General features: G+C 38.4%; 1 protein-coding gene and 1 non-coding gene across 2 annotated transcripts in view; one reads left to right on the forward strand and one right to left on the reverse strand.

Annotated features, from left to right (window-relative positions):
• Positions 1 to 26924, forward strand: part of LOC124777298 (nuclear fragile X mental retardation-interacting protein 1) — a 165936-nt gene that overhangs the window by 62094 nt on the left and 76918 nt on the right. Inside the window, exons 2-4 of the mRNA XM_047252650.1 lie at positions 6096 to 6343; positions 16945 to 17087; positions 22012 to 22191. Coding sequence (XP_047108606.1) covers positions 6096 to 6343; positions 16945 to 17087; positions 22012 to 22191 — 571 coding nt within the window. The remainder of the gene's footprint in view (positions 1 to 6095; positions 6344 to 16944; positions 17088 to 22011; positions 22192 to 26924) is intronic.
• Positions 9774 to 9848, reverse strand: Trnas-cga. The gene has a single exon. It is a non-coding gene; the product is annotated as a tRNA-Ser (tRNA).

A 26924-nucleotide genomic window follows, 5' to 3' on the forward strand; every position in this document is an offset into this window, starting at 1 on the left:
CATTTCCTGTAAAGAACATCATCTTTGCTTTGTCTTACTTTGTTATGCTAGTTATTGCTATTCTGATCAGATGAAGCGCCATCTGTTGCACATTTTTTGAATGTTTGTATTTTTTTTGGTTCTAATAAAACCCCATGTCATTTCAAGCATGTGTGTCAATTTGTACCTCTCTATTTACATTTTTCCGTGATTTATTAAGTTTTCAAATTTATACTGACTTTTTGATCACCCTGTATTATTGATGACTAAAGTCTCTGTTATGTGTATCTGTTGTGTTTATTAAATGAATGGAAAACGACTAAGAATTTATGCACTGACTCAATAAATAAAATACCAGTTGCTGGAATAAAGGTAATGTGTACTCATTTCACTCTCCAAACTCTGTTCGCTAAATACATTTTTACAAAACTTGGTGTGGGAATAATCACCTGATTTGGAGTAGGCAATGTTTTAATTTACAAAGGTATAGCGTTGAAACAAAATTTCATCTAGCTCAATTATGTTTGTTACTTCCAGAAAGCAGACACCTCATATGTATTTCTGTTTATTGCCTTGTCTTTTAAAGTAACATTATGTGAAACACCAGTCACTAGAACACGTGGTTTTTGTAATCATGGACTGCATATTGTATACAGAAGAAATCCTTCTGGAGTTATTTGGGTTTTGAGAAATTTTTAAAAGATGTTCTCTTTGTAAGTTTGACACTATTGTTTGTTTAGGTGTTGTATATGAGCCTCTGTGCCCTCGCTGAACCCGACTGTCCTTTGTCTAGGTGCTCCTATCTGACAAACTACTTAAGACACCAGAGTTTAGTTAGGTTTGAAGGAATGACATTGTTTCCTCCTTCACTCTTAAGGGCTTGTAAGTTTCTGGGCTTACAGAAATTTGGAAAAAAAAAGATTAATGAAAAGTACTGAAGGAAACACATGAGCTGGTTTGCATGATACTTGTTCCTAAAGACTAACTATTACAAGAAAGCATAATGAATTTGCATTTTTGGAGTTAAGAGGAGCACTCACTCGAGGCAGAGTCTTTTAAACAAGACAAAGCAATTCAGAGGTTACAGTATTAGACACAGCAACATCTGGTGACTTGAACAAACAAACAAACATGGAATGGGAGACATTACTGCAATGTACCACTGAAATAACATTCACACACATGAAATACACTATGTGATCAAAGGTATCCGGATGTCCCCGAAAACAGATTCTTTCATATTAAGTGCATTGCACTGCCACCTACTGCCAGGTACTCCATATCAGTGCCCTCAGCAGTTATTAGACATTGTGAGATAGCAGAATGGGACACTATGCGGAAATCATGGACTTTGAATGTAGTCAGGTGATTGGGTGTCACTTGGGTCATATGTCTGTACACGAGATTTCCACACTTCTAAACATCCCTAGGTCAACTGTTTCCAATGTGATAGTGAAGTGGAAATGTGAAGGGACATTTACAGCACAAAAGCGTACAGGCCAACCTCATCTGTTGACTGACAGAGACCACTGACAGTTGAAGAGGTTCGTAATGTGTAATGGGGAGATATCTATCCAGATCATCACACAGGAATTCCAAACTGCGTCTGGATCCACTGCAAGTACTATGCCAGTTAGGCGGGAGGTGAGAAAACTTGGATTTCATGGTTGAGTGGCTGCTCATAAGCCACACATCACGCCGGTAAATGCCAAATGACACCGTGCTTGGTGTAAGGAGCATAAACATTGGATGATAGAACAGTGGAAAAAAATTGTGCAGAGTGACGAATCACAGTACACAATGTGGCAATCCGCCAGTAGGGTGTGGGTATGAGGAATGGGCTGTGATCATCATCTGCTAACGTGTGTAGTGCCAACAGTCAAATTCGGAGGCGTTGGTGTTATGGTGTGGTCGAGTTTTTCGTGGAGGGGGCTTGCACCCTCTTGTTGTTTTGCATGGGCCTACATTGATGTTTTAAGCACTTTCTTGCTTCCCACTGGTGAAGAGCAATTCATGGATAACATTTGCATTTTTCAATGTGATGGAGCACCTGTTCATAATGCACGGCCTGTGACAGAGTGGTTACACGACAATAACTTCCCTGTAGTGGACTAGCCTCCACAGAGTCCAGACCTGAAACCAATAGAACACCTTTGGGATGTTTTGGAATGCCGACTTCATGCCAGACCTCACCGACCGACATCAGTACCTCTCCCCAGTGCAGCACTCCGTGAAGAATGGGCTGCCATTCCCCAAGAAACCTTCCAGCATCTGATTGAATGTATGCCTGTGTGAGTGGAAGCTATCGTTAAGGTTAAGGGTGGGCCAACACCATATTGAATTCCAGCGTTACTGATGGAGGGTGCCACGAACTAGCAAGTTCTTTTCAGCCAGGTGTCCATGTACTTCTGACCACACAGTGTACGTATACACAAAAAAAGGGGGGGGGGAGTGGTGGATTAGGAGAAAGGTGGCCTCGCTTGGTGGTGAAGGAAGCCAGAGTGGTTGGACAAAAGAAACTTGTTTCTGGGTGCACTTGACGGTAAAGGGATAACAGAGCAGCTGGATATGAAATAGTAATGTAAGTCACCTGGTACTTCGGCACTCACTGCACTGAACCCACTTCACTGCACGGTGTCTGGTATCAGACTTTCCAGAATCGTGACACAACTCCATTATGGAAACACAGCTTCAGGATGGGGTGCGGGATATGGAGTGCAACCTCTCATGTTTACCAAACTATGAAGAAATACAGAAATTGAATACTGGCATGAAACCCCTGCTGTTAGTGTGAACTCTGATGATGTGTAGTGCATAATGACAAAACCACATGGCGTTACGCAAGGCATACTCAGGAGATGTTACCTCGTTGAAACAGGAACGGGACTGGGCAAGTGCCAGTGGGGGCACTTGTCTCCTGGAATGTGAGGTGGTCAAAAGATCTACCTGCGATGGAAGTGACCGACGTGGTTGTTGGAGAAATGCAATGACGTATTTGCCGGCAGGTGCTTCGCTGATTGAGTGCTTTTCGCCAGTGTGACATGTTGTCTATTGCTATCAGTGGAGGTGAATAAAGGGATTCGCCATAGGTTAAAATGCCTAGCTGGGCACCCTGATTAAGGATTGTAACTGTTTCCTTTAGTGAGTTAATTGGTTTTGTACGCCATGCTTGAACAACTGAGCCTGTTCTGCCTCTGATAATTTCAGTGCCGGTGGAATGTTAAACCTCTTTAACGTTTATTTGAGCACCCTCCTTGTTGCCACATCACCAATTTAGCCTAAGATGGGGGAGGGGCATTTATCCTTTTGGCTCTGTCCTTATTCTTCTTATATTATACCTGCAGGTGCATTGTGCATCAGATAGGAAGGGGAATGGATATACATTTACTGACTCTTTCTTTTATTGTGTGGTTGACAATAGAAAATGGCTTGTTGTGTTAGCTTTGTTTTAAAGCTGAGTATGGAGTGAAAAGGAGTGTTTAGAAGAGGTTGCTGAGCGTAATATAAGCTCATCTATTGGATGGAATTCGTATCAACACTGTTGATACATTGGAACAGCTTCGTCAGTCTGATGCTCTGATCTTCCACGGTCTGTGACTGCTTGTGATGTCTCCAAGAAGTTCCAACCCAGAATAACATTATGGCTACATTCTGTTCAAATGACAATTTCAAAGGGCCTTGTTCTGTGAGTAATAGCTATTCTTGCAGTCCCTGTTCCTGTCAGCTGGTGTTGATAAGCATTCTACATTATAAAAAGAAGACCATCAACTTGGCTAGGCCCTGACTGGTTGGCCATCAATGACAACGTCAGTAAGATTTCCTGTCCCATTTGTAGCTTTCATCTAAGAAGGTTTTTCATCTGTGGCTGCCTCTCATCCATAGGTGTTAGCTTACCTCAGTTTTCTCGAATTTGACAGCTAAGCGAGCAGTTGGGACCTCTGTACGGTGATGGCAGATGACTACATCGTGTTGGGGTGTGACTTCATCCTGAGTATAGTGATGAGCTTCAACACACAGATCGACTATAATCATCTACAGATAACTTGCATGAATGGGACTGTTGTGATAGTTGATGTCTTGTGGGTAATAGTTGTTGAACTTAAGTGTTTTTTTCAATAGTGCACAATGTGTCCAAGATGTCCACAGTGAAAACAGAGTGTCATATTGTCCTCTGTCCTCCAAATGTCTGTTCTTCTGCAGGACATTTTACTTGGTTAAAGAGTTGGTTCTACCTGTGTTAGTCGGATTTTGGATTGTTGTTTGATAGTGGTAGCAACACGGATTGGCAGAGATCATTCTTGATTGGGTGTTCAAGCAGTAATGGTGATTGGTGCTAGAGACCAATATATCTCGTCCTCAACACTCTCTATCACCTGCTGACATCAGCTTAACATTCAAGGCCAATATCTCTTGTATAATTGGTTTGACATTTCTGGCTGTCATGTATTGCTTCTCATACTATCTGGTGTATGAGAGAGGTGAGCTCACAGTGGTCTTTTATAACTGCTACATGGACCATAATTGGCAGGTGGGCATATCTCTTTCATCCAATTCTCTTCTGTTGTATTTCCTTGATTCATTGGTGCCACTCAATGAATTTCCCTGTTTTTGTGACACCATTTACTAGAAGATGAAGGTACATGTCTTCTGTGACTCCTTTCATCAAATGTGAGATTAAGTCAGCTTCTGTCATATTCGGTTTCACTATGTTTTACTGTGCCAAAACATTCAGTATGTATGAATGTGCTGCTTCTTGCCAAACAGTTTCTGTAATTTGGCCTGAAATTTGTCTGAGCCATGTTGTTCTTGGTCTGCTGCTGGGCTTTACCATCCAAGTAAAAGTAAACATTTGCCAAGCAAATCATGTCATCCCACATGTTGTATATGGTGACTCAGTTGAATCCTTTCAGCAATTTCTTTGTCTTGAGCAGCATCTCTAGAGAACACTGATCAGTGCAAGATGTGCTGCTGACTTACTGCTGGCTTTGAATCCATTGGTCTCCTCAATGTTTATACTGTAGGAATGATGTACTGCTTGTGTTTTGGTTCCTGTCCTTGTAGGCGATGGGTTTTACATTGCCTAATTGGAGACATGGTGATGTAGATGTTTCAAAGTAGCCAGTATCTCTACCAAACAATGTCACATCATAGCCACACTCAAGTCCAAATCCAAAAACTGGCTCATCAGTGAAATAGAACACTTATCAATGAAGGCACCTTCATTAAGAACACCATCATGCAGTTATTTATACAAACATTGAATATTCCAGGTATACAAATTTTACAAACATAAGATATTTCAAGAACCTTACCAGAAATGATAAATGCGAAACAGCAAATAATTGCTGGTTGTCAGGTTTGAACTGCTGACCTGCAGCAATGCCAACCAGCAACAGTAACCATTACACGACATTGATGGCACCAGAGCTCATGTCAATGTAATTGTCATTCTCATTATAAATGAAATGTTTGAAATGTAATTTATGTGCATAATTGATAGGGGAACTGAAATTATTCCAGTGTGATATTCAGTTGAGTTACTTCATGATGACAGTGAAATATTTTGATTTTTTCAGCAGGAAGTGAGTACAGATACTCTGCAGTGTTGTGTGTGTTAAAGTTGTTTGAAATTGCATTCATTCAGTATTTATGTTTACACCAAATATTTAACATTTTTTGCATGTGGATAATAATTTATATGATTCTTAAAACACATTTTCCCAAAACATTAACGATAATTCAAGTGTGTGTATTCCAGTAGGTTATTTGAACGTTTTCTAGGTAACTTCTCTGAGGGCACACACATCAGAATGGAAAGTTTAGTAAGTAGTTTAAGAGCATGTGTTTGTTAAAGGACATTTTTCTCAAAGATTATCAGAAATGTAGCTGGATTTCCTTGTTACATAGAAAGTACATAGAAAGAAGTTAGCACGTAGAAATAAGTTACTTCTTTGTGAAATACCTACAGGTAAAAGAGTTACCGGTACGCATGCATTTAAGGTTAGAATGGTGAAAATGGATGTATTGTGTGCATCTTGTTGAATAATGTAAATGAAGAGGATAATAAGAAATGGTCTCTATTAAATAACTGATAACATCCTTTATTATCTCTACAGGGTACCTGTTCTAAAGATGGCAGCCATTACTGTGAGACATGTGATCGAAGTTTTCGCTCTGAAGAAACTCTGACAGAACATCTGTCACAGCATCAGACTTGTGGTTTGGAAGGCTGTCAGTTCACCGCACATGCAGCAGTCGTCATGCGTCATGTTGAGATGCAGCATGCAACAGGACTGTACAGTAAGATCAGTGCCATCACAGACAAACCTGAAGACATAGCAAAATGGATTTCTGAACGCAAAAAGTAAGTTACATTTTATACGGTCCACCATAAAGTCAATGAATTTCTTATTTGCTGGTGTTGAATTAAAACAGCAGATATGTCAATGAGAATTGATCATTGCAAATAAAATAACTGTAGGGAATTGCATGTTCGAATTTGCTTTATCATGGCACAAAGTTATTCATATCAGCATGTTTTGTTTGTGTAGTTAATAAGAAAATATAATGCATTACTGGTCTTAGAGCCCAGGTTTAGCTTTTGAGATTTTCATGTGTTCAGTTAATTATGCTTTTTGTGGTGAAAGAGTTAATTCATTCCCATTGTGCATCTTTGGATGTAACAAACACAAATAATTATTTTTGTGTGTTTAACATACCTGTAACAAATTTTCTTGTGCATCTTCAAGAATTACACCTTGCATTTTACCTCTCTCTCCCTCCTCCTAATTTTTGAGCTTGACCTACCCTACATCAACAATAATGTGTGGTGAGCTGCATATAAAATACTTGATTTGCTGGAAACCATGGTGAAATAGGTAACCAGGGTGGGGGGTAAAGGAAGATTTCCCATTGTACCTCATATTAGAGTTTCTTTCTACTTCATTACTGGGCTTATTCTCAGAATAAGAATGCACTGTATTTTGTTGTTAACTACACTAACATAATGCCCCTGTGTGGGCTGTAGTTAATGTTGTCTTCATGGTCTCTCAGGGCAGGAATGCATATGGTTACTGTACAGGGTGTATACGACCCGGGAGATCGGGGAAAAACCCAGGAATTTTTTCATCGGGGAGAAAACCGGGAAAAACCCGGGACTTTTTTAGAATTCCGGGAATGTTTCATTGTTTTAGTTTCCAGTTAAATTTTTGTGATTTTGATTGGTAACAACCAATACTCCAACAAAGGATATTACTTTATCCTGCGTCTGCAGGATAATACTGCAGTAACAAAACATTAACAAGAGGAAGAAAAAACGAAAATAAAACTTAAGTCGCAAAGGAAATCCGCAATATACAACAACAAAACACAGTGGTCATACAAGCGTCTGCCAACAGCAAAGTGTGTCAAAGGCTTTAGAAAGACTATGCAATCATTCATAATGAAAAATTGCCTCCGATGAGCATGACGTGACAGCTGCTGACATTAGATTTGTTTGAGCAGTTGTGGGCGGGCTATTGTGCATGCGCGGTTGAGTCGCGGATGGGTAGTACCTTCTCCCGCTTCTGGCTACGGATGAGTGGCTGGGCGCCACTATCTAGTATTGCCCCGGTTTGGAAATATCGTAGATCAGGGGCTGATGCACAGAGCAGTCTGAGTTGTGGTGTGGAGGTGGGTAGTCTTCACGTGACCTGTGTTTACGTTTAGTGATTTTGCAGTTTCCTCTTCATTTATTACTCTCACATCAAATGAAAACAAAATGGATTTCTGTGCCTGGGAGCTATCAAATGAATTAAAATACATTCACATAATTATGGAAGGCTAAAATATGTTATTATTTTCAGGTTTTATTTCCACCTTTCTGACAGTCAAGCATTAATCGACTTGCAGAACAGTGAAGTTATTTTTGTCGCTTTGCTAAAGAGATTTGGTTTTTATTAATCTTTTGGGCTGAGGCAGTCAATTTATTTGAAACAAAGTGTTTAATTTCACACTGTTGGCTAGTTTCAACTGTTCGCTGCATGTTTCCCATCTTCTAGCTAGCATGGCATTATGCCATAATAGAGAACCAAACATGAGATAATACAGTACTGGTACTCAAGAAAATTTACATCCGAATCTGGACATACGAATGTGCACTATAAGTCCAATTATGCATTTTAGTATGGTTCATGAAATTCCTATGAACTTGAAGTGCCCTCTGATGTCTTGTTTCTTTTGTGACATACGGCCTTCCTGTGTCATCGTAGCTGCACAAGAGCGGTGGCGCCTGTTATCTGGCACTCTCTGGCAACTGCTGAAACGAATCAGTTTCTAACAGGTCACGGGAAAACATTGCGGATGGTGGTTTGAAAAGCGTTACTTTCTAAGTAAATTTCCTTCTACGCAAGATGAACTATATGCGAGAATGTACGATGAATTTCTTAAATCACAGAGCGTTTGACTCTCAGTTAAAAATCAACTCTTTGAGGACGACCATCTAGAAGAATTTCGAGCCCAGAAGATCAGACATTTCCGTCGTTATTAAAAATTTTACTGGCACATTTGTGTGATATATCTTAAAGTGTAACACGCGCAAAAAATATCGACATTATATGTGTAAGCTTAGCTCCTCTTGCAGCTTATTAATTTTCGAGACTACGATTATATGTGAAACCTCTGTTTTTCTTGTAGCAACACTATGTATATTAATTTAAACCATCAACTTTTCTTAGTTGTGTGTTCGCGCTACTTAAGAGTGATCTTGCTGTTGGCTGACTATGTCACGTGTCCTATGCTGTCATCAGCTGGCGAGATCACATGACATGAGCTATAACTGGCTTACAAAAGCACGTCACAATCTCGATTTCAATGCCTTGGAAAGTAACATGCATTTTTTGGTGGAATTCGAATTTATATCTTCGTAACACAAATATATGCAGCGCACATTTTGCCGCTGCACATCAAAGATCTTTCCAAAACGTGTCCCCCCTCCCTAGTTTCATTTTCTAAAGTGCCAGGAAATTCTACGTCGGTGTATGAAACCATAAACATTCAAAAGACCAATAAGTTTTACAGTGCTGAGGAAAAGTATACTGTCACATAACACGGGGAAAAATGTATTTTCACCCGGGAGAAAGTGTGTTTTCAACCGAGAAATCCGGGAATTTTTTTTCTTGTCCAGGTATACACCCTGTTGTAGTATATTCCTATATTCCTCACTTCATACTGGTTCTTGAGACTTTTTAATTAGGCTTTCATGGGCTACTTGGTGCCTATCTTAAAGCATCTAAGAGTTCTAATTTTTCATTATTTCCATGATGCTCTCCCATTTTTCAAACAAATCTATGACCATATATGTTGCCCTTCTTCATCTTTCAAAATCTCCTATTAGTTCTGTTTTGTATGGACTGCATGCACCTGAGCGTGGGATGGGATTTAAGAGTGTTCTGTATGTAGTCTCCTTTGTAGATAACCATATTTCCCCTGAAACTTGCTGGCAGATTAAAACTGTATGCCGGGCCGAGACTCAAACTCGGGACCTTTGCCTTTCGCGGGCAAGTGCTCTACCAACTGAGCTACACAAGCACGACTCACGCCCCGCCCTCACAGCTTTACTTCTGCCAGTACCTCGTCTCCTACCTTCCAAACTTTACAGAAGCTTTCCTGCGAACCTTGCAGAACTAGCACTCCTGGAAGAAAGGATATTGTGGAGACATGGCTTAGCCACAGCCTGGGTGATGTTTCCAGAATGAGATTTTCACTCTGCACTGGAGTGTGCGCTGATATGAAACTTCCTGGCAGATTAAAACCGTGTGCCGGGCTGAGACTCGAACTCAGGACCTTTGCCTTTCGCGGGCAAGTGCTCTACCAACTGAGCTACCCAAGCACGACTCACTTGCCCGCGAAAGGCAAAGGTTCCGAGTTCGAGTCTCGGCCCGGCACACAGTTTTAATCTGCCAGGAAGTTTCATATCAGCACACACTCCGCTGCAGAGTGAAAATCTCATATTTTCCCTGTATTATGAACTGAAATCTGCCACCTGTTTCACCTACATATGATAAGTCGCAAACTTTATCATGGCACCAGATATCTTTTAGACATGTATTATGTATTGAATCATCTGTAATATTCAGTGTTAGAATTGTGGTATAGTTTCCATCATTACTTGAAGTTAAGGGACTCAGAACACGATTCACTAAGGAAAGAATGCCATCGAAAATGTTCCAATGTTAGTACGCGTGACCAAACTGAAACACCGCATCACATTAGTACTAAAACTAACCCGTGTTCCTGTGTGCCAAATGAGGTAACTGCTATTACTGAATGTTGTTTCCCTATCAAATACACATATCCTCGTATGGTACAAACATGTTCTTGCTTAAGGTACTTTCACACAAACACAGGAACTTAATGGTGATTGTAAGATGACATATATGTATCATTGCTTTCATTAGTTCAGTCTGCCAGTGAAAATCATTTTAGGGTGTTACCAAATTCATTGTTATGAGACTGGAGTAAGCACAACTAAGAAACTGACTTCCAGATCGAAGTAATCGTAGGAGGAGGGTAGTCTTTAACAGGTACAAAAATACTAGGGAAATATGAAGCAATTTATAAACTGACCATCACCTGAACTGACAACATTATCACTGATGTGAAGAAATGTACATAAGAGTATCCTAGAAAAATTACTGCTTTTTAATTTATTTTTCTTGAACAGACACCAGTTTTTTGTTAATTAGAAAGATGAAAGTACCAGTATTTAACACTGAATTGAGAGTATAATTCTTGGGAAATCTGAGGTATTAACTTACTTAACTTGGGACATAATATTTATGTTAACTCTTTAGCAAGCAGACAAAATGTTATGAGGCCTCACGATATATGAGCATTATTGTTTCTGGAAAAAAGTATTGCACAATCTACGTTTTTTGTTTGCGAGATAGACATGGTGATGCACAAAACTATTCTATAAGTTATGTTTCAGTAAAAGTTATATTATTTTAATATGACTGTATTTATTACTTCTAATATTTGTTACAAACTACAAAAGGAAATAATTCTTGCTCTTTTATCTGATGGCACCAACGGTTCAATTTCCAACCTACAGCAAACAGTGTATTTCTCTCTCTCTCTCTCTCTCTCTCTCTCTCTCTCTCTCTCTCTCTCTCTCTCTCCGAGATATGAAGGAACATACTTTTCCAAGTAGTCAACAAAATGTTGAACTCGGTAGCTGATTTGATTTGGGAAAACCTGGTAGTGGATGTGAAACAGTGTGTGCTAGAACTATCCAACCGCCTATGTTGTACTCCTATTAATATTTTTTTTTTCTAATTTTCCATTTTCTCTAGTTATCCATATCATGAAGTAGGTGTATTCAGAAGTATTGGGACTTTTGTGTTTTCATGAGGTTTTCGTCAGATGTACGTGATTTTTCGTTGTGTTGGTAAACTTGGGTGAAATGTATGTGTACACTGGTAGCCATATTGTATGTTCAGTTACTTGTCAAGAAAGTTACATATATTTGCTTAAAAGTGGTGATTATTAACATGGTTTAAAAATAGATCAAAGAATTTTTCTATAGAAATGAAATAAAATTTAACTATTTTGAATATTGCTACTGGTGAGTCTGCTGTGGGTAAAATGAGGGTTTACGAGTGATATAAACTTTTCCAAAATGGCTGTGAAGATGTTGAAGATAAAGAGTGTTCTGTATGCTCTGGAACATTAACTACTGATGAAAACATGGAAAAGTGAAAGAAATGATTATGAATGATAACAGAATCAGTCAGAGAAGTTGCTGATGACATTGGTGTATCAATTGGCTCGTGCCATGAAATTGTTTGGGATGTTTTGGCAATGAAATGTGTGACGGCGAATTTGTGCCAAATGCCTCTGTTGCTTGTTTGTGAATTTTTACTGAAAAACAACACTGCAATGATGCCCCACCTCCATGTTCGGCACATATGGCCCTGTGACTTTTTTCTGTATATTATAGAGACCTTTGAAGGCCCATTGTTTTACAAGCATAGATGAGATTAAAAGATAGAGTTTCGGGGATTGGAAGAAGTGCTGGCATAAGTGTATATAGTATCTATTGGTGACTGCTTTGAAGTAGATAACATTAATGTAGATGAATAAATGAAATTATTTCCAAAAAATATATGTAATGTATGCCCACATGTGTCAAAATGTTATTTACACCATATTCCATACAAATTCATTATTCAGATGATAACTCTCAGTATGCTGATTTGTGATGTGTTTAGTTTTACTGGAAATCATATTGATTAAAAGTAATGAATAAATGAAATGATCATAATGACATCAAATCTCAAACTTTGACTGAACTGATCAGTGGTTTCAACACATACCACTAGAAAAACTTTACAGTAACCTAATTTAATTCTCCAGAAACTAATTAACTTAACAGATAATTCATATTGAAGTCTAGATGCAACTAAAATTAACTTTGGCTTTGTGCCAGTATGCCTTTCTAATTTCCACGTTTACCCTCATACTTCAGGTCCCTTATTTTTCTGGACCAAATGTCACCCATATTTAATCAATAAAGCCAATAATTAGGAATTTGCAGAAAATATCATGATTTCTAATATGAAAACTGTACTTGTAAACATGTAATTCCTGTGGATACACTAAATAGTTCTGCAACCTGTTGTAATTTGTTAACTAACTACTTATTACATAAACCAGATTATTGCTTGAATCTGTAGCTCATGTACTCTAGTAAATGTCAACCATACAGTTTCATAAACAAATGTGTGTTTTCCAAAAACCAAAACCACTTACATTAAAGTATCTAAATATCCCACCCCACCCAAAAATCTTCCATCCATGGCTAGCCATTATCATGTTAACTTCTGTGTAATGAGTGCACTTGCTGCAGTCTTCATGTTAACTTCTCTCTATCAGTATCCACAATTATGCAGTGAAGTTGGTACCTAGAAAGTACTCTGTTAACATGTGAACTCAAGTTTGTCCTCATCTGGATCAAGTGCTGCAACGTAATGTATAAATTCTGTGAACAATCATATCTCCAAGAATTCACTTGTTCCTGTCATTTCTCTTGTTAACAGTAGGCACTGTGAAATATCTCAATTAATTTCTTTGGTTGTTGTGAGTAAAAACTGTGTTTACCGCACTGCAGGTCTGTCACTGTTTAATACTGTTCGGTACCCAAAAAAGTTTTCGGTTAAGAGACAACAAACTGTGAATAAGTAAAGTATCATGTCATATTCGTTTTCTCTTTTAACAGGGGTGTATATTGTCTACCTTTATCATAAATTAATGCTTAACCTGAAAAACACTTCACAGAAGTAGTGAAACTTGTACCAAGTTTACTGTTGTTTTAATAGATATCTATTTTTTTTACCATAAATTAAATTATACAAGGCTACTGAGAACATCTGTCATGTATCAAACTCATAAATTAAAAGAGAATCAGCAAACTTAATATAAAGTTATTTGTTTACTATTCCATAGAACACTGCACTAGCATAAATTGTTTACTGTTCTGTAAAATATTGCACCAGGCATAACGCAAACCCACTGTGCTTATTGTTCTCAGGCAGGAAATGAGCTGGTTCCTATTAATAAGCAGCTCGGAATCACCCTGACTACTGTCAAGCGATTGGAAGCTGCAGTGAATTTGTTTGTTGGGAGGACTACCAAGAGTTGTGTACTAGAGGTGCAAAAGTTACCTGAAGTACTATCCTCTCCTGTGGACAAAGTCTTCCCTGCAGGAAATATAAGCCTCATCATTACTGACTGCAAGTGGCATGTCGGTGGTGGATCTAGGCATCCTGTACAAGGTAGACAGGGACCAGGGAGTACTCAGGGCGTTACACCAATCCCACTAACAAACAAGTTTGAGGTGCTGCCTTTCACTTGTTTTGGGGAAACCCACTTTGTCCCGTGTCAGGAAAATGCAAACACAAAAGGGTCGGGTCTATTAATTGTATATCCTTTAGGAAAATGGCAGCAAAAGATGGGAAGGACAACCAGGTACACTTAGTGTTTATGCCTGGAGGCCTCATTCACAATGTTGAAGAGGCTGTTCTGGCAGCCACTGGGGGAACAGATTGGGACCAACTGAATATTGTGGTACACATTGAAACAAACAATGCCTTTTATCTGTGATCCAAGGTCGTACTTGGATCTTTCCAGTGACTAGAGAGAGGGTTGAGAGTACCAACCTTCCTCATACAATTTCAACAAAGCTCACAATCTGCAGCATTGTCCCCAGAACAGATTGTGGCTCCCAGGTGCTGAACTGATTGGAAGGCTCTATCCAGAGACTCTGAGGGTTCTGTGACAAACTAGGCTGAGACTTCCTAGATTTGCACCATATGGTTGAGAGTTAGATGCCTGCCCTAAACAGGTCAAGTGTGCACTGTACATCTGAGGCTAGCTGACAGTGTGTGGGATGCAAACAATGGTTTATTTAGATTACATAACTCTCCATCAATCCAGTTAACAGTAGCTGTGGGAAACCCAAAAGTACCAGCGTAAGATCTAAAGAATTGCCTCCCGCAGATGAGTGTGTCAAAATCCTAGTGATCAATTGTCGAAGCATTTGCAACAAAGTGCCAGAATTTGAAGTGCTTCTGAAAAGCTCTGAAACTCACATAATATAAACACAGAAAGAAGTTTACAGTAGTGAGATAATTGGGGGAAAATGGATAGGGAACCTGGAAATGGACATGGTGTATTTGTCGTAGTAGACTAGGAATTTAAATCCAGCAAGATAGAAATTGAACCGTTTGTTTTGGCAGCACTCAGTACCAAGGACATGCATAAAATTATAATAGGATCATTTTATCAACAACTGGATTCTCCTCCTAAAGTAACCAAACACTTTAGAGAAAACTTCATTTCACTTGTACGTGAGTTTTCTAATCATACCGTAATCATTAAGGAGACTTTAATCATCCAGCAATTGATTGAGGTAATTGTAGTTTTGTTAGTGGTGAGGGTAACAAGACATCATGTGAAAAATTTCTAAATGCCTTCCCTGGAAACTACCTAGAACAGGTAGTTCAGAACTCAACTTGTAATGGAAATATATTAGGTCTAATGACAACACACAGAACTGCCCTCTTTGAGGAAGACCACATCGGAGGTGGTATTGGTGACCATGAGGCAGTTACAGCAACAATGAATACCAAAACACAAAGGACATCTAAAACAAGTAGAAAGATTTATATGTTCAGCAAACTAGACAGAGAATTGATAGTGTCATGCCTCAAAGAGGAACTTGAAACTTTTAGCTCAAGACATGAGCATGTAGAGGAACTACGGCTCAAGTTAGAAAGAATAGTTGACCATACACTGTATAGATATATACCCAGTAGAATAATTTATAATGGGAGAGATCCTCCATGGTGTACGGTCACTGTAAAAAAACTTCTAAAGAAACATAGACTACTATATAATAGTATAAAACAAAGCACAGGGCTATAGATACAGAGATGCTGAATGAAACGTGTTTGGCAGTGAAGAGAGCAATCCATGAAGTCTTCAGTGACTACTGTTGCAGAATATTGTCAAATGATCTTTCACAAAACCCATAGAAATTCAGGTCGTGTGTAAATTCTCTTAGAGGCACCAAAGTTAGTGTCCAGGCTATCATGGATGAGACAGGAACTGTAACTGAGGGTAGCAAAGCAAAAGTTGAAATGCTTAACTCTTGTTTTCAAATGTTCCTTTACAAAGGGAAAACCAGGAGTAGTCCCCAAATTTAATTTCATACCACAAAAAATATGAGTGATATAGCTATTAGTGTCAGTGGCATTGAGAAACAGTTGAAATCGCTGAAACTGAACAAAGCCCCAGGGCCCAGTGGAGTCCCTATCAGATTCTATACTCAATTCATGGCCGAGTTAGCCCCTCTGTTAACAATAATCTATCGTAAATCTCTCGAATAAAAAACAGTGTCCAGTAGCTGGAAGAAAGTACAGGTTTGACATCTATTTGTTGTAGTGTGTTAGATGGCCTTAGCTCAAACATTATGAGGTATCTTGAACAGAATGACCTCATCCTTGCCAGCCAGTGTGAATTTCGAAAACATAGATCGTGTGAAAGCCAAACTGCACTTTTCTCACATGACATCCTGAAAGCCATGGATCAAGACAGCTGGGTAGCTGCAGTATTTCTTGATTTCCAGAAAGCATTTGACTCGGTACCACATGTACACTTATTATCTAAAGTACAGTTGAATCGGGTAATATGTGGCTGGATTGAGGATGTAGCATATTATCTTGAAAGTAGAGTCACCAACAGATGTAGAGGTAAGTTTAGGTGTTGTAAATGCTTTGTACTTCACAGTGCTCGGAAATTATCCACTCTTCAAAAACATTTTTTAGTGTTTTATTTATTTATTTCCAAGAATAACATTATAGTGCTAGCAGTTAATATAGTCTGTAAGGCCTCCTTGTCAGTCATATTACCAGCCTATTTCATCATCATTTGCTTTTCAAGCCAGCTTACTGCATACAGCACTAAGTTGTATGTCATCCTGAAGGCTTTGTAGCAGATGAAGAATGGTAGCATGGATAAAGGACTGTTTCATGTGCTTCTTTTTCCTCAGTGCTCTCCTAGCAAATTAATGGTCATAGTTACCCAGAACACTGTTCTAGAACATTACCTTCTGATTTTCATATCTATGTGTAAGAGATGTCTATAAATATAAACCGGGTAACAGGCCACCATTGTTGGATCACTGTAAAAGTTTTTCTAGGCAATATTTTCATGTTGTGTTATTAGCTAATAAATCAGTATAATTAAAAAAATGGTCATTTTAAAGGTACCCGACTTGTGAGTAACCTTTAAGAAGAGATATTTTGATGCAAAATATAGTGCCAAATTCATACAAATATAGCTGTCATTGTGGAAAGTTATCTCCTGCTAGATTAAGTTTAATAATGATATAATTATCTCATTTTATGATCATTATTCTTACAGACGTTATCCAACTAAAGAAAACATTGAGAAACAGAAGAAGGAGCGTGAGGAGAAAATGAAACGAGGTGAAAGGTTAGAGGATCAGAAAACTAGGTTTAACCCTGATTTTTCAGTAAGAAGAGGAAGACGTAATGAATCGAGAGGTAGTTACACGTACAGAGCTTTTCTTCTTGTTAGTGCAGACATTCAAATTCAGAGCACTGAATCACAATTTCCATATAATTAAATAAAAGATAGACCTCTGTCTTGTCAAAATTAATGTGTCGATAAATGAAAAAATGTTACAGGAGTGGTTCAGATGTGGAGTAAAAATGATATTACAATTATATCAACTTTTTTATTTCATAGAAAAATATATTTTCTTCATACACAAAATCTAGTCATTTGGTTGATGTGAATGTTACATTGTAAACAAAAACAGAAAATTTGAAAATGCTTAATAATTATAACTCTGACATTGTATATGTTCTTTTGCAGTCATGACATCTTAGTACTAAGTTATTTTAATGATTACTGAGTGTATTATCTTTCATTAAGTTTATTGAAGTCAGTGAATTGAATCTGGTTTTGAGAATATGGATACACTTTAAATTGTAGGTCTTCTGTGACTGAGGATGGTTTGTTTGCAGTACTCTAAATCTCAATTTCCCCTGAATGTGTAACATGTTTGTCGTATCTCCTGTTGTTTTAAATGTCTGGAAATGTTTATCTTCAGTGTTGACAGCTTATTGTATGTGGAGTATTAGACATGGGACAATAGACATGTGATAATATCACCACATTAATTTTTTGTGTTACTGCTGCACTGACCAGAAGTAAAGGGTCAACAAAAAGTAGTTAAAATTGCATGCGGAGTTTTTGAGTGAAAGAAAAAGTTTAAATCCTCAAAACTGTCCATTCTAATAACATGTCTTGGATTTTATGCCGTAAATCAATTATAGTCTGTCCACATACTGCTTATTTTTTTATTTATTTGTTTTCCAGTTTTCCCATTTCTTATATTACAAACCATTTACCCCACCCCCACCCAATCGTATTGCCTCTCCACAGCTTCCACTCTGCCATGTGGTCCTTCCACTTTTGCTTCCTGTGATGGTGCCTCACTACATGATGTGCCATTGCTCTCTTCTCTTCCCTGCCTCCCTTGGATCTCCACCCCTCGTCACGTTCTTACCGTTTTGTCTCTCTGCCCCCCCAACTGTCTCTTGTCTCTCCATGTTTTAGCCACCTTCCCCCTGAATATCCTCTCAGATATCATCCCCCTTGCCCTGTTGTCACACATCCTCTTTTCAATTACCTTTTTATGTTTCTCACTCCCATCTCTCTCCCCTCTCTGTAACCTCCCCTTCCTCCCCACTCCCTCTCTAATCCTATTACCACAACCTTTTCCAACCATCTTCTCTTCTCTTTGTTCTCACCTTCTTTGCATCTTTCAAAGAAGATCAATGGAAAAAATTGCACTGTACAGCACTGACTTCATAATCAGCCCACAATGTTTCCTTTATTTTGCAGATGTCGTCCTTTATTATTATTATTATTGTTGTTGTTGTTGTTGTTGCTGTTGTCATAGTTATCATTATTATCCATTTACTTCTTTATGTTAACTTTTTCACTGCGGTTGACGTGTATAGGTGCTCCACTTGCATTTTCGTACAGTGCTATTAATGTATGTATACACCCTTAACTGCTGACCTCTTAGTGTTGCAGACAAGTTACTTACGTATCTCGGTTAATAACAAAAATGAGAATTTACCAACATATGTGCCTTCTATCATTTGCAAAAACCATGTTTTACTATTTTGAACTGTATATCAAATATGATGATTGTTATGACCCCATAATAACCTATTCAAAGGTTGTAAAAGGGTGCTTTGTTCCCAACCGTCCATTGGATATAAACATCAGTAACTCAAGTTTAAGTAAATAGTTTAAATAAAAAAGTTTAAATAAAATTTCAGTACCTTATTACATTTCATATACTGCAATGTATGAGCTAAAATCAGTCATACACAAAGTTTACGCAATGCTTTTTTTACCTCTGCAGCCTCTTTAAAATTTTGTGCAACATTTTACTTCATTTGATGCAGTGCAGTAAATATGATGCACAGTAAAAGAAATTCAGTTCTTTATCAAGCGAAGGTGAAAAGTGTAAATGATCAGTAATTATGTTACCAGTTTTGATATGTTTCATATTATTGTTACATATTTTTTACATGTTTCACAAGACTTACATAATTATGTATTTACACATTATACCTCATAAAATTGCATATTATTGCTTTTTTGCCATTCTTATTTACTCACACTCCTAGTAGACGGCCCCTTTGAAAAATATCCAAATCTAACGTACCATAACAGCTAAAGACAGGAAGTAAATTGTATACAAAAATAATGAGTTCATGACTGTGTGTGTGTGTGTGTGTGTGTGTGTGTGTGTGTTCCTGATGCCTCCTGCTGCATCAAAATTAAGATCTTGGATTATGATAGACAACACTTTCCACTACTGATGGAGAGATTGATCACTATCAAGCATGCAGTAAGCATATCAGTTGCTTCATGAGGTCGCAACTTCAGTAACTTATACGTGGTGATGTTCACACCAAGAACAAAGCAGTACAATGGTAAGAATCAAATGTTTTTGATATGGATACCAAAGACACCAAACTCCACAAATGTATATTTCCATTATATGTTCTCCACTGTTGTTGCTGCAAACATAACACTGTACAAACTAGAAATGCCTGAATATTGCACATTTCTACAAAAGTACTGCAGCCAGCTGATTCCTGATGAATTGACATTAAGGAAAAACTGTTTCCATTTTTGTTACCAAGAGGCTCTGAAAAGTGTGTGGCACAAAACAGTGATTTTGCTAATTGGAAGCAAACCGCAAGAAACTGCCTCTGAGAGGATAAGGAGAAAAAAAGATCATATGGACTTACTGCCAGTCTGTACTAGTGTTCTAACATCACACTCAAGAGGGCAGTGAGTTCTAACACAATTGTGTAGCAACCACATTACCCTTTGTATCACCTAAGACATGTCTTCCAGTGGGGAGGCAGGACCACCTGTAGGAAGTCAGATATACTTCACCTTTGAGGCTTTGTGAAAGAATGACTGGTCCCACAAGGCGGTTGCCAAATCCCTGCCCACATATTGAAGCTGAACCAGTACTAATGGTTCACTGCCATAATATGAAGGAGATTCTTTGTAGCCCACAGATGAGTGTTGTGAACATTAATGGTAATGCCCCTCATAAAGATAGTTTCACCTGTGAATAGGGTGGATGACAGAACTCCAAGCATTGTGGCGGCCTACGAGACAAACCAGCAACAAAATAATCATCACAGAGCTAAATCCACTGGAATAAGGCCTGCACACATTGTAAGTGATACAGATAGTGACAGATGACAAGGAGACTATTCCAGATGGTTGTTCAGCTTACCCCATGCTGAGGGGTCACTGCCCGGTGCTGATACCTAGTCACAGTAAAAGATCTTCTGTCTTCACCTTCAAGTGGGTGTTCCTCAGCTTGAATGCATTTCTGTCCATATGTCAATGTGCCTCATTTTACCCCTATCCATCAAGGATCATTTCCTGCAGTTTGTGCCCATTTATCAAAATCACCCTGCATAAGTAACCACCATGTATGGCTAGTCATCAATGAAACATGGACGTATGTGGCTACTTTATTGCGTTTCATTGTTTGGAAACTCTCCAGAAAATAACCCTCAAAGCCATTACTGCTTTCCTGCAAAGTGTTGGAATGCAAAACATAATTCAACAGTAGCTCATTTTGTGAATGGGCAGTCTCAATGCCGGGGTCTGAGGGAGTACAAAAAGAAGAAGAAGAAGAAGAAGAAGAAGAAGAAGAAAGTTGTTATCTATTCAGATGCTGCAACCAACTTGTCAAAGGTGGCAAGTACCCTACATGTATTCTGTTCACATTTAATCCAGTTCATTGTCTGGCCTATGTAGTGAAACAGATCATTGAAGAAGTGTGAGGCACCTACCCAGAAGTAAATAAGATAATTTCATGCACAGAGAAAGTCTTTCTCAAAGCCCTGATTTGTGTGTGTCTCTTTCAAAAATTGCTCCCAAACCTAGCTTTGTTGCCCTACTCTATGGTAATGTGATGGGGTGCGTGGATCGAAGCTGTTGGCTCTTTTAATGAACATTTTTATGCTGTCATATCTATGATTGATTCATTTCCAAGAGAATCATCAGTTTCCTTATGAGAGCCACAAAATGCTTTCACCGAACCTAAAATCAGAAATCTGGCATACATCCATATGTCTGCTTGTGCCTGTGTACGTGCGGATGGATATGTGTGTGTGTGCGAGTGTATACCTGTCCTTTTTTCACCCTAAGGTAAGTCTTTCCGCTCCCGGGATTGGAATGACTACTTACCCTCTCCCTTAAAACCCACATCCTTTCGACTTTCCCTCTCCTTCCCTCTTTCCTGATGAAGCAACCGTTGGTTGCGAAAGCTTGAATTTTGTGTGTATGTTTGTGTTTGTTTGTGTGTCTATCAACATGCCAGCACTTTCGTTTGGTAAGTTACATCATCTTTGTTTTTAGATATATTTTTCCCACGTGGAATGTTTCCCTCATATATATAAAATGTAGAATGCACCTTCTTAATGTACATTTTGTGTTTCTGGCATGTTAAAATGTGCATTAAGATAAAACAGTAGGATGTAGTGTTTTTCAAAAGTTTATTTCACTTGAAATTATTGCTTTATGTTAAATATTTATGAAATATGTTCATGATAGCAATATTACCTGGCATATGTTATCCATTATCATTACAAAAATATGAATGTATTTTGTGTGTTGATATTACATAAAAATCTGGGCTCTAGGTATGTCTCACCTTCCTTTTAAAGATTTTTAATTTTTGCTTTCTGTGTGTATTATTTCAGTCGGGGCATGTCTGAGGGATTCATGATACGTGAACTTAGAATGGCACCATTGCAGAACAAATAACATTAAACACATTATTTTAACATCAGTTGTTCCTGAACTGTTTTAATTAATTAATTCTTTCTTTTCAATGTAAAAAAGGGTCACTACATATGAGAGGAAAAAGATCAGCAAGCAGAGCTGATAATACTATCAATACAAAACCAGCAAAAATGAACAGAGCCCCTCGAAAGACACGACAGCAGATCTCGACAACATATCATTCAGATGAAGAAGAGAATAGAAACTGCAGAGGCAAACTACCTGCATTTCTTGGCACAGGTACAGTCTTATTTTAATTTTATTATTATTATTATTATCTTATTTCCTTTCTCAGACCTTAGGTCTGTTTAAAAATGGAAAGTGATGCGAACCTTGATCAAGCATGACTTCCTTTCAACTGTACGGTATATGTTACAGTACAGTACATGTTACAGTACAGTACAGTACGTTATTATTATTTCTTTCTTTTCTCAGACGTTATGTCTGGTCAAAAATGGAAAGTGACGTGGACCTTGATCAAGCGTGACTTCCTTTTAACTGTATGGTATATGTTATATTGCATTTAGGAACTTTCGGGTAATTGAACATGTATCAATAATTACGGATTTCTGTAGTTGTATATATAAGTTTGGATGTAGCTGTATTGCATTGATGTACTGGTGGATATTGTGTGGTATGACTCCTGTAGTTGATAGTATAATTGGTATAATGTCAACTTTATGCTGATGCCACATGTCCTTGACTTCCTCAGCCAGTTGGATGTACTTTTCAATTTTTTCTCCTGTTTTCTTTTGTATATTTGTTGTATTGGGTATGGATATTTTGATTAGTTGTGTTAATTTCTTCTTTTTATTGGTAAGTATGATGTCAGGTTTGTTATGTGGTGTTGTTTTATCTGTTATAATGGTTCTGTTCCAGTATAATTTGTATTCATCATTCTCCAGTACATTTTGTGGTGCATACTTGTATGTGGGAACGTGTTGTTTTATAAGTTTATGTTGTAAGGCAAGCTGTTGATGTATTATTTTTGCTACATTGTCATGTCTTCCGGGGTATTCTGTATTTGCTAGTATTGTACACCCGCTTGTGATGTGATCTACTGTTTCTATTTGTTGTTTACAAAGTCTGCATTTATCTGTTGTGGTCTTTGGTTCTTCAATAATATGCTTACTGTAATATCTAGTGTTTATTGTTTGATCCTGTATTGCAATCATGAATCCTTCCGTCTCACTGTATATATTGCCTTTTCTTAGCCATGTGTTGGATGTGTCTTGATCGATGTGTGGCTGTGTTAGATGATACGGGTGCTTGCCATATAGTGTTTTCTTTTTCCAATTTACTTTCTTCGTATCTGTTGATGTTATGTGAGCTAAAGGGTTGTAGAAGTGGTTATGAAATTGCAGTGGTGTAGCCGATGTATTTATATGAGTGCTTGCTTTGTGTATTTTGCTAGTTTATGCTCGTTCTAGAAAGAATTTTCTTAAATTGTCTACCTGTCCCTAATGTAGGTTTGTTATGTCGTTAAATCCCCTTCCTCCTTCCTTTCTGCTTAATGTGAATCTTTCAGTTGCTGAATGTATGTGATGTATTCTATATTTGTGGCATTGTGATCGTGTAAGTGTATTGAGTGCTTCTAGGTCTGTGTTACTCCATTTCACTACTCCAAATGAGTAGGTCAATATTGGTATAGCATAAGTATTTATAGCTTTTGTGTTGTTTCTTGCTGTCAATTCTGTTTTCAGTATTTTTGTTAGTCTTTGTCTATATTTTTCTTTTAGTTCTTCTTTAATATTTGTATTATCTATTCCTATTTTTTGTCTGTATCCTAGATATTTGTAGGCATCTGTTTTTTCCATCACTTCTATGCAGTCGCTGTGGTTATCCAATATGTAATCTTCCTGTTTAGTGTGTTTTCCCTTGACTATGCTATTTTTCTTACATTTGTCTGTTCCAAAAGCCATATTTATATCATTGCTGAATACTTCTGTTATCTTTAGTAATTGGTTGAGTTGTTGATTTGTTGCTGCCAGTAGTTTTAGATCATCCATGTATAGCAAATGTGTGATTTTGTGTGGGTATGTTCCAGTAATATTGTATCCATAATTTGTATTATTTAGCATGTTGGATAGTGGATTATTATTATTATTATTATTATTATTATTAAAGTTCTCATTGGTAGTAGCTTTTAAACACTTAAAAATGAAGACAATGATTCACTGATTTGCATGATGTTTCATTTTCAATATTTTTGGGTGTTTATTGAATGTGAATCTTCATATCATCACAAGAGCACATGACTTCCTGGAAGATCAAAACTGTGTGCCGGACCGCGACTCAAACTCGGGACCTTTGCCTTTTGCGGGCCAGTGCTCTACCAGTTGAGCTACCCAAGCATCACTCATGACCCGTCCTCACAGCTTTACTTCCACCGGTACCTTTTCTCCTACCTTCAAAACCTCTGTACAGGCTTTAATGATTTTCTTCTGCAGGTCAGTTAATGTTCTTGGTGTGTTGGTGTACACTGTAGACTTGAGGTGCACCAAAGGAAACAGTCCAGTGGTGTCGGGTCTAGTGACCTAGGTGGACATTCCACCAGAACCCGTCTACCTGTCCAACACCCAAAGAGAAACTTATTTAGGGTTCAGCATACATTTTGTCTGAAGTGTATGGGTGCACCATCATGCTGAAAGTAAAACTACATTTCCATTCAAAAGGCGGATTGTCCAAATAGGGTAGTGCAGCATTGAGAATACTGTTGAACAATGTTGGATCAATAACGGCATCCCTCTGTTTGCCACACCACATGTTTATCCTAGAATTAGTCAGACCATATGCCTCGACAGTGAGATGCGGATTGTTGTTTGTCCAGTGAATGGTGTTATGTCAATTCGCACTCCTGTTTAAATGGAAACAAACTTAATCACTGAAGAAGACGTTGGCTCCAAGTTGCTGCTGGTGTGTGCATCTTCAGGGTGGCAATTCTTCTGGAAAACCTGGAATTCTCAGAGAATTATGTTTTACCTGGAAAAATCAGGGAAGTCTCAATGAATTTCAGAAATTTCGTAAAATCTCAGGGGATTCTGTGTTTTTTTACTTAGCATTGTAAATTAATTTTATTTAGCTATATAAATCACAGATTTCAAAGTATCTAAAACACTAAGGGGCCAAAAAAACTGGTACACCTGCTTAATATCTTGTAGGGCCCCCGCGAACGCACAGAAGTGCCGCAGCACAACAGGGCATAAACTCGACTAATGTCTGAAGTAGTGCTTGAGGGAACTGACACCACGAATCCTGCAGGGCTGTTCATAAATCCATAAGAGTACAAGGGGGTTGAGATGTTTTCTGAACAGCACATCTTAAGGCATCCCAGATAGGCGCAATAATGTTAATGTCTGGGGAGTTTGGTGGCCAGTGGAAGTATTTAAACTCAAGAGAGTGTTCCTGGAGCCACACTGTAGCAATAATGGACGAGGCGGGTGTCGCATTGTCCTGCTGCAATTGCCCAAGTCCGCCGGAATGCACAATGGACATGAATGGATGCAGGTGATTAGACAGGACACGTATGTACTTGTCACCTGTTAGAGTCGTATTTAGACGTATGAGGGGTTCCATATCACTCCAACTGCACACGCCCCACACCCTTACAGAGCATCCACCAGCTTGAATAGTCCTCTGCTGACATGCTGATTCATGAGGTTGTCTGCACACCCTTACATGTCCGTCCGCTTGATACAATTTGAAACAAGACTCGCCTGATCAGGCAACATGTTTCCAGTTATCAACAGTCCAATGTCGGTGTTGATGGGCTCAGGTGAGGTGTAAAGCTTTGTGTCGTGCAGTCGTCAAGGGTACACGAGTGGGCCTTCATCTCCAAAAGCCCATATCGATGATGTTTTGATGAATTATTCGCACGCTGACACTTGTTGATGGCACAGCATTGAAATCTGCAGCAATTTGCAGAAGGGTTGCACTTCTGTCAAATTGAATGATTCTCTCCAGTCATCGCTGGTCCCATTCATGCAGGATGTTTTTCCAACTGCAGCGATATCTGAGATTTGATGGGAACCGTGAATTTACTTTCAAAACTTTTTCTTGAGAATTTACTTTATTTACTAGCGATTTGTCGAGAACATTAACACATTTAATCACACTATGTGAGCGTGAAAGTAGTTGCCAGGGAGTAACTGATGAAATCAAAATGAAATTGCTTTTAACAAATAGGAATTTTATTCCTAAAAGTTAAAAAACCAGATTTAAAATTATAAGCAGAAAGCACCCTCTAAATATCAAGTTACAATTTATTCAGAGGCAGAAAGAAACAAATTTTTGAATGTATGAGCTTTCAGGCTGAGAACCTTGCCACTCCCTTTTGACACGGCCGTAGTCACGACCACTCACAACAACCTCTGAAAGACTACACAGGTGCAACTCTGCAACACACCAAATTACCTTAAAGTAAAAGTTTTAACAATTCGCACAAGCACACAAACTATGCACCCCGTAGAAGGGATGGAAATGGTACAAAACACTAAAATTAAAAGAGGTGCAACTTGATTTTAACTTCTAAGAAAAGTCTTATGGTGGAAGGGTGGCAACTTTATATACTAAAATGAACATTTAAATTAAAGCCCATGAAATGCAATCTTACATAGAATTATACAAGGTAGGCCAAACATGCTCTACAGTACACATATACCGCCTCTCAAGATGATAGGCAAGATAAAAACTTATTTCAGGAATTAGGCCGTTACACTTCGAGCAATAAATTCGTTAACACACCGAATCCGACAAACATGACAGAGGCAGCTATTGATAGGGAGATTACCGAACAACCCAAACTGCAGGTTGCTCTAACCCGCTCCTACTCCACAAGGGAAAAACCGATCACCCAATTCATAAATAACCACCTTCCCGCGGGTGGGCAAACGGAGAAGAATGGTAGGACGACCCCAAAACAAAGCGGCGCTGGTGACCTCACCAAGAAAACAAGTAGAATTTAACAAGTAAAT

This window comes from Schistocerca piceifrons, chromosome 2, assembly GCF_021461385.2.
Source record: "Schistocerca piceifrons isolate TAMUIC-IGC-003096 chromosome 2, iqSchPice1.1, whole genome shotgun sequence".
Classification (NCBI taxonomy): domain Eukaryota; kingdom Metazoa; phylum Arthropoda; class Insecta; order Orthoptera; family Acrididae; genus Schistocerca; species Schistocerca piceifrons.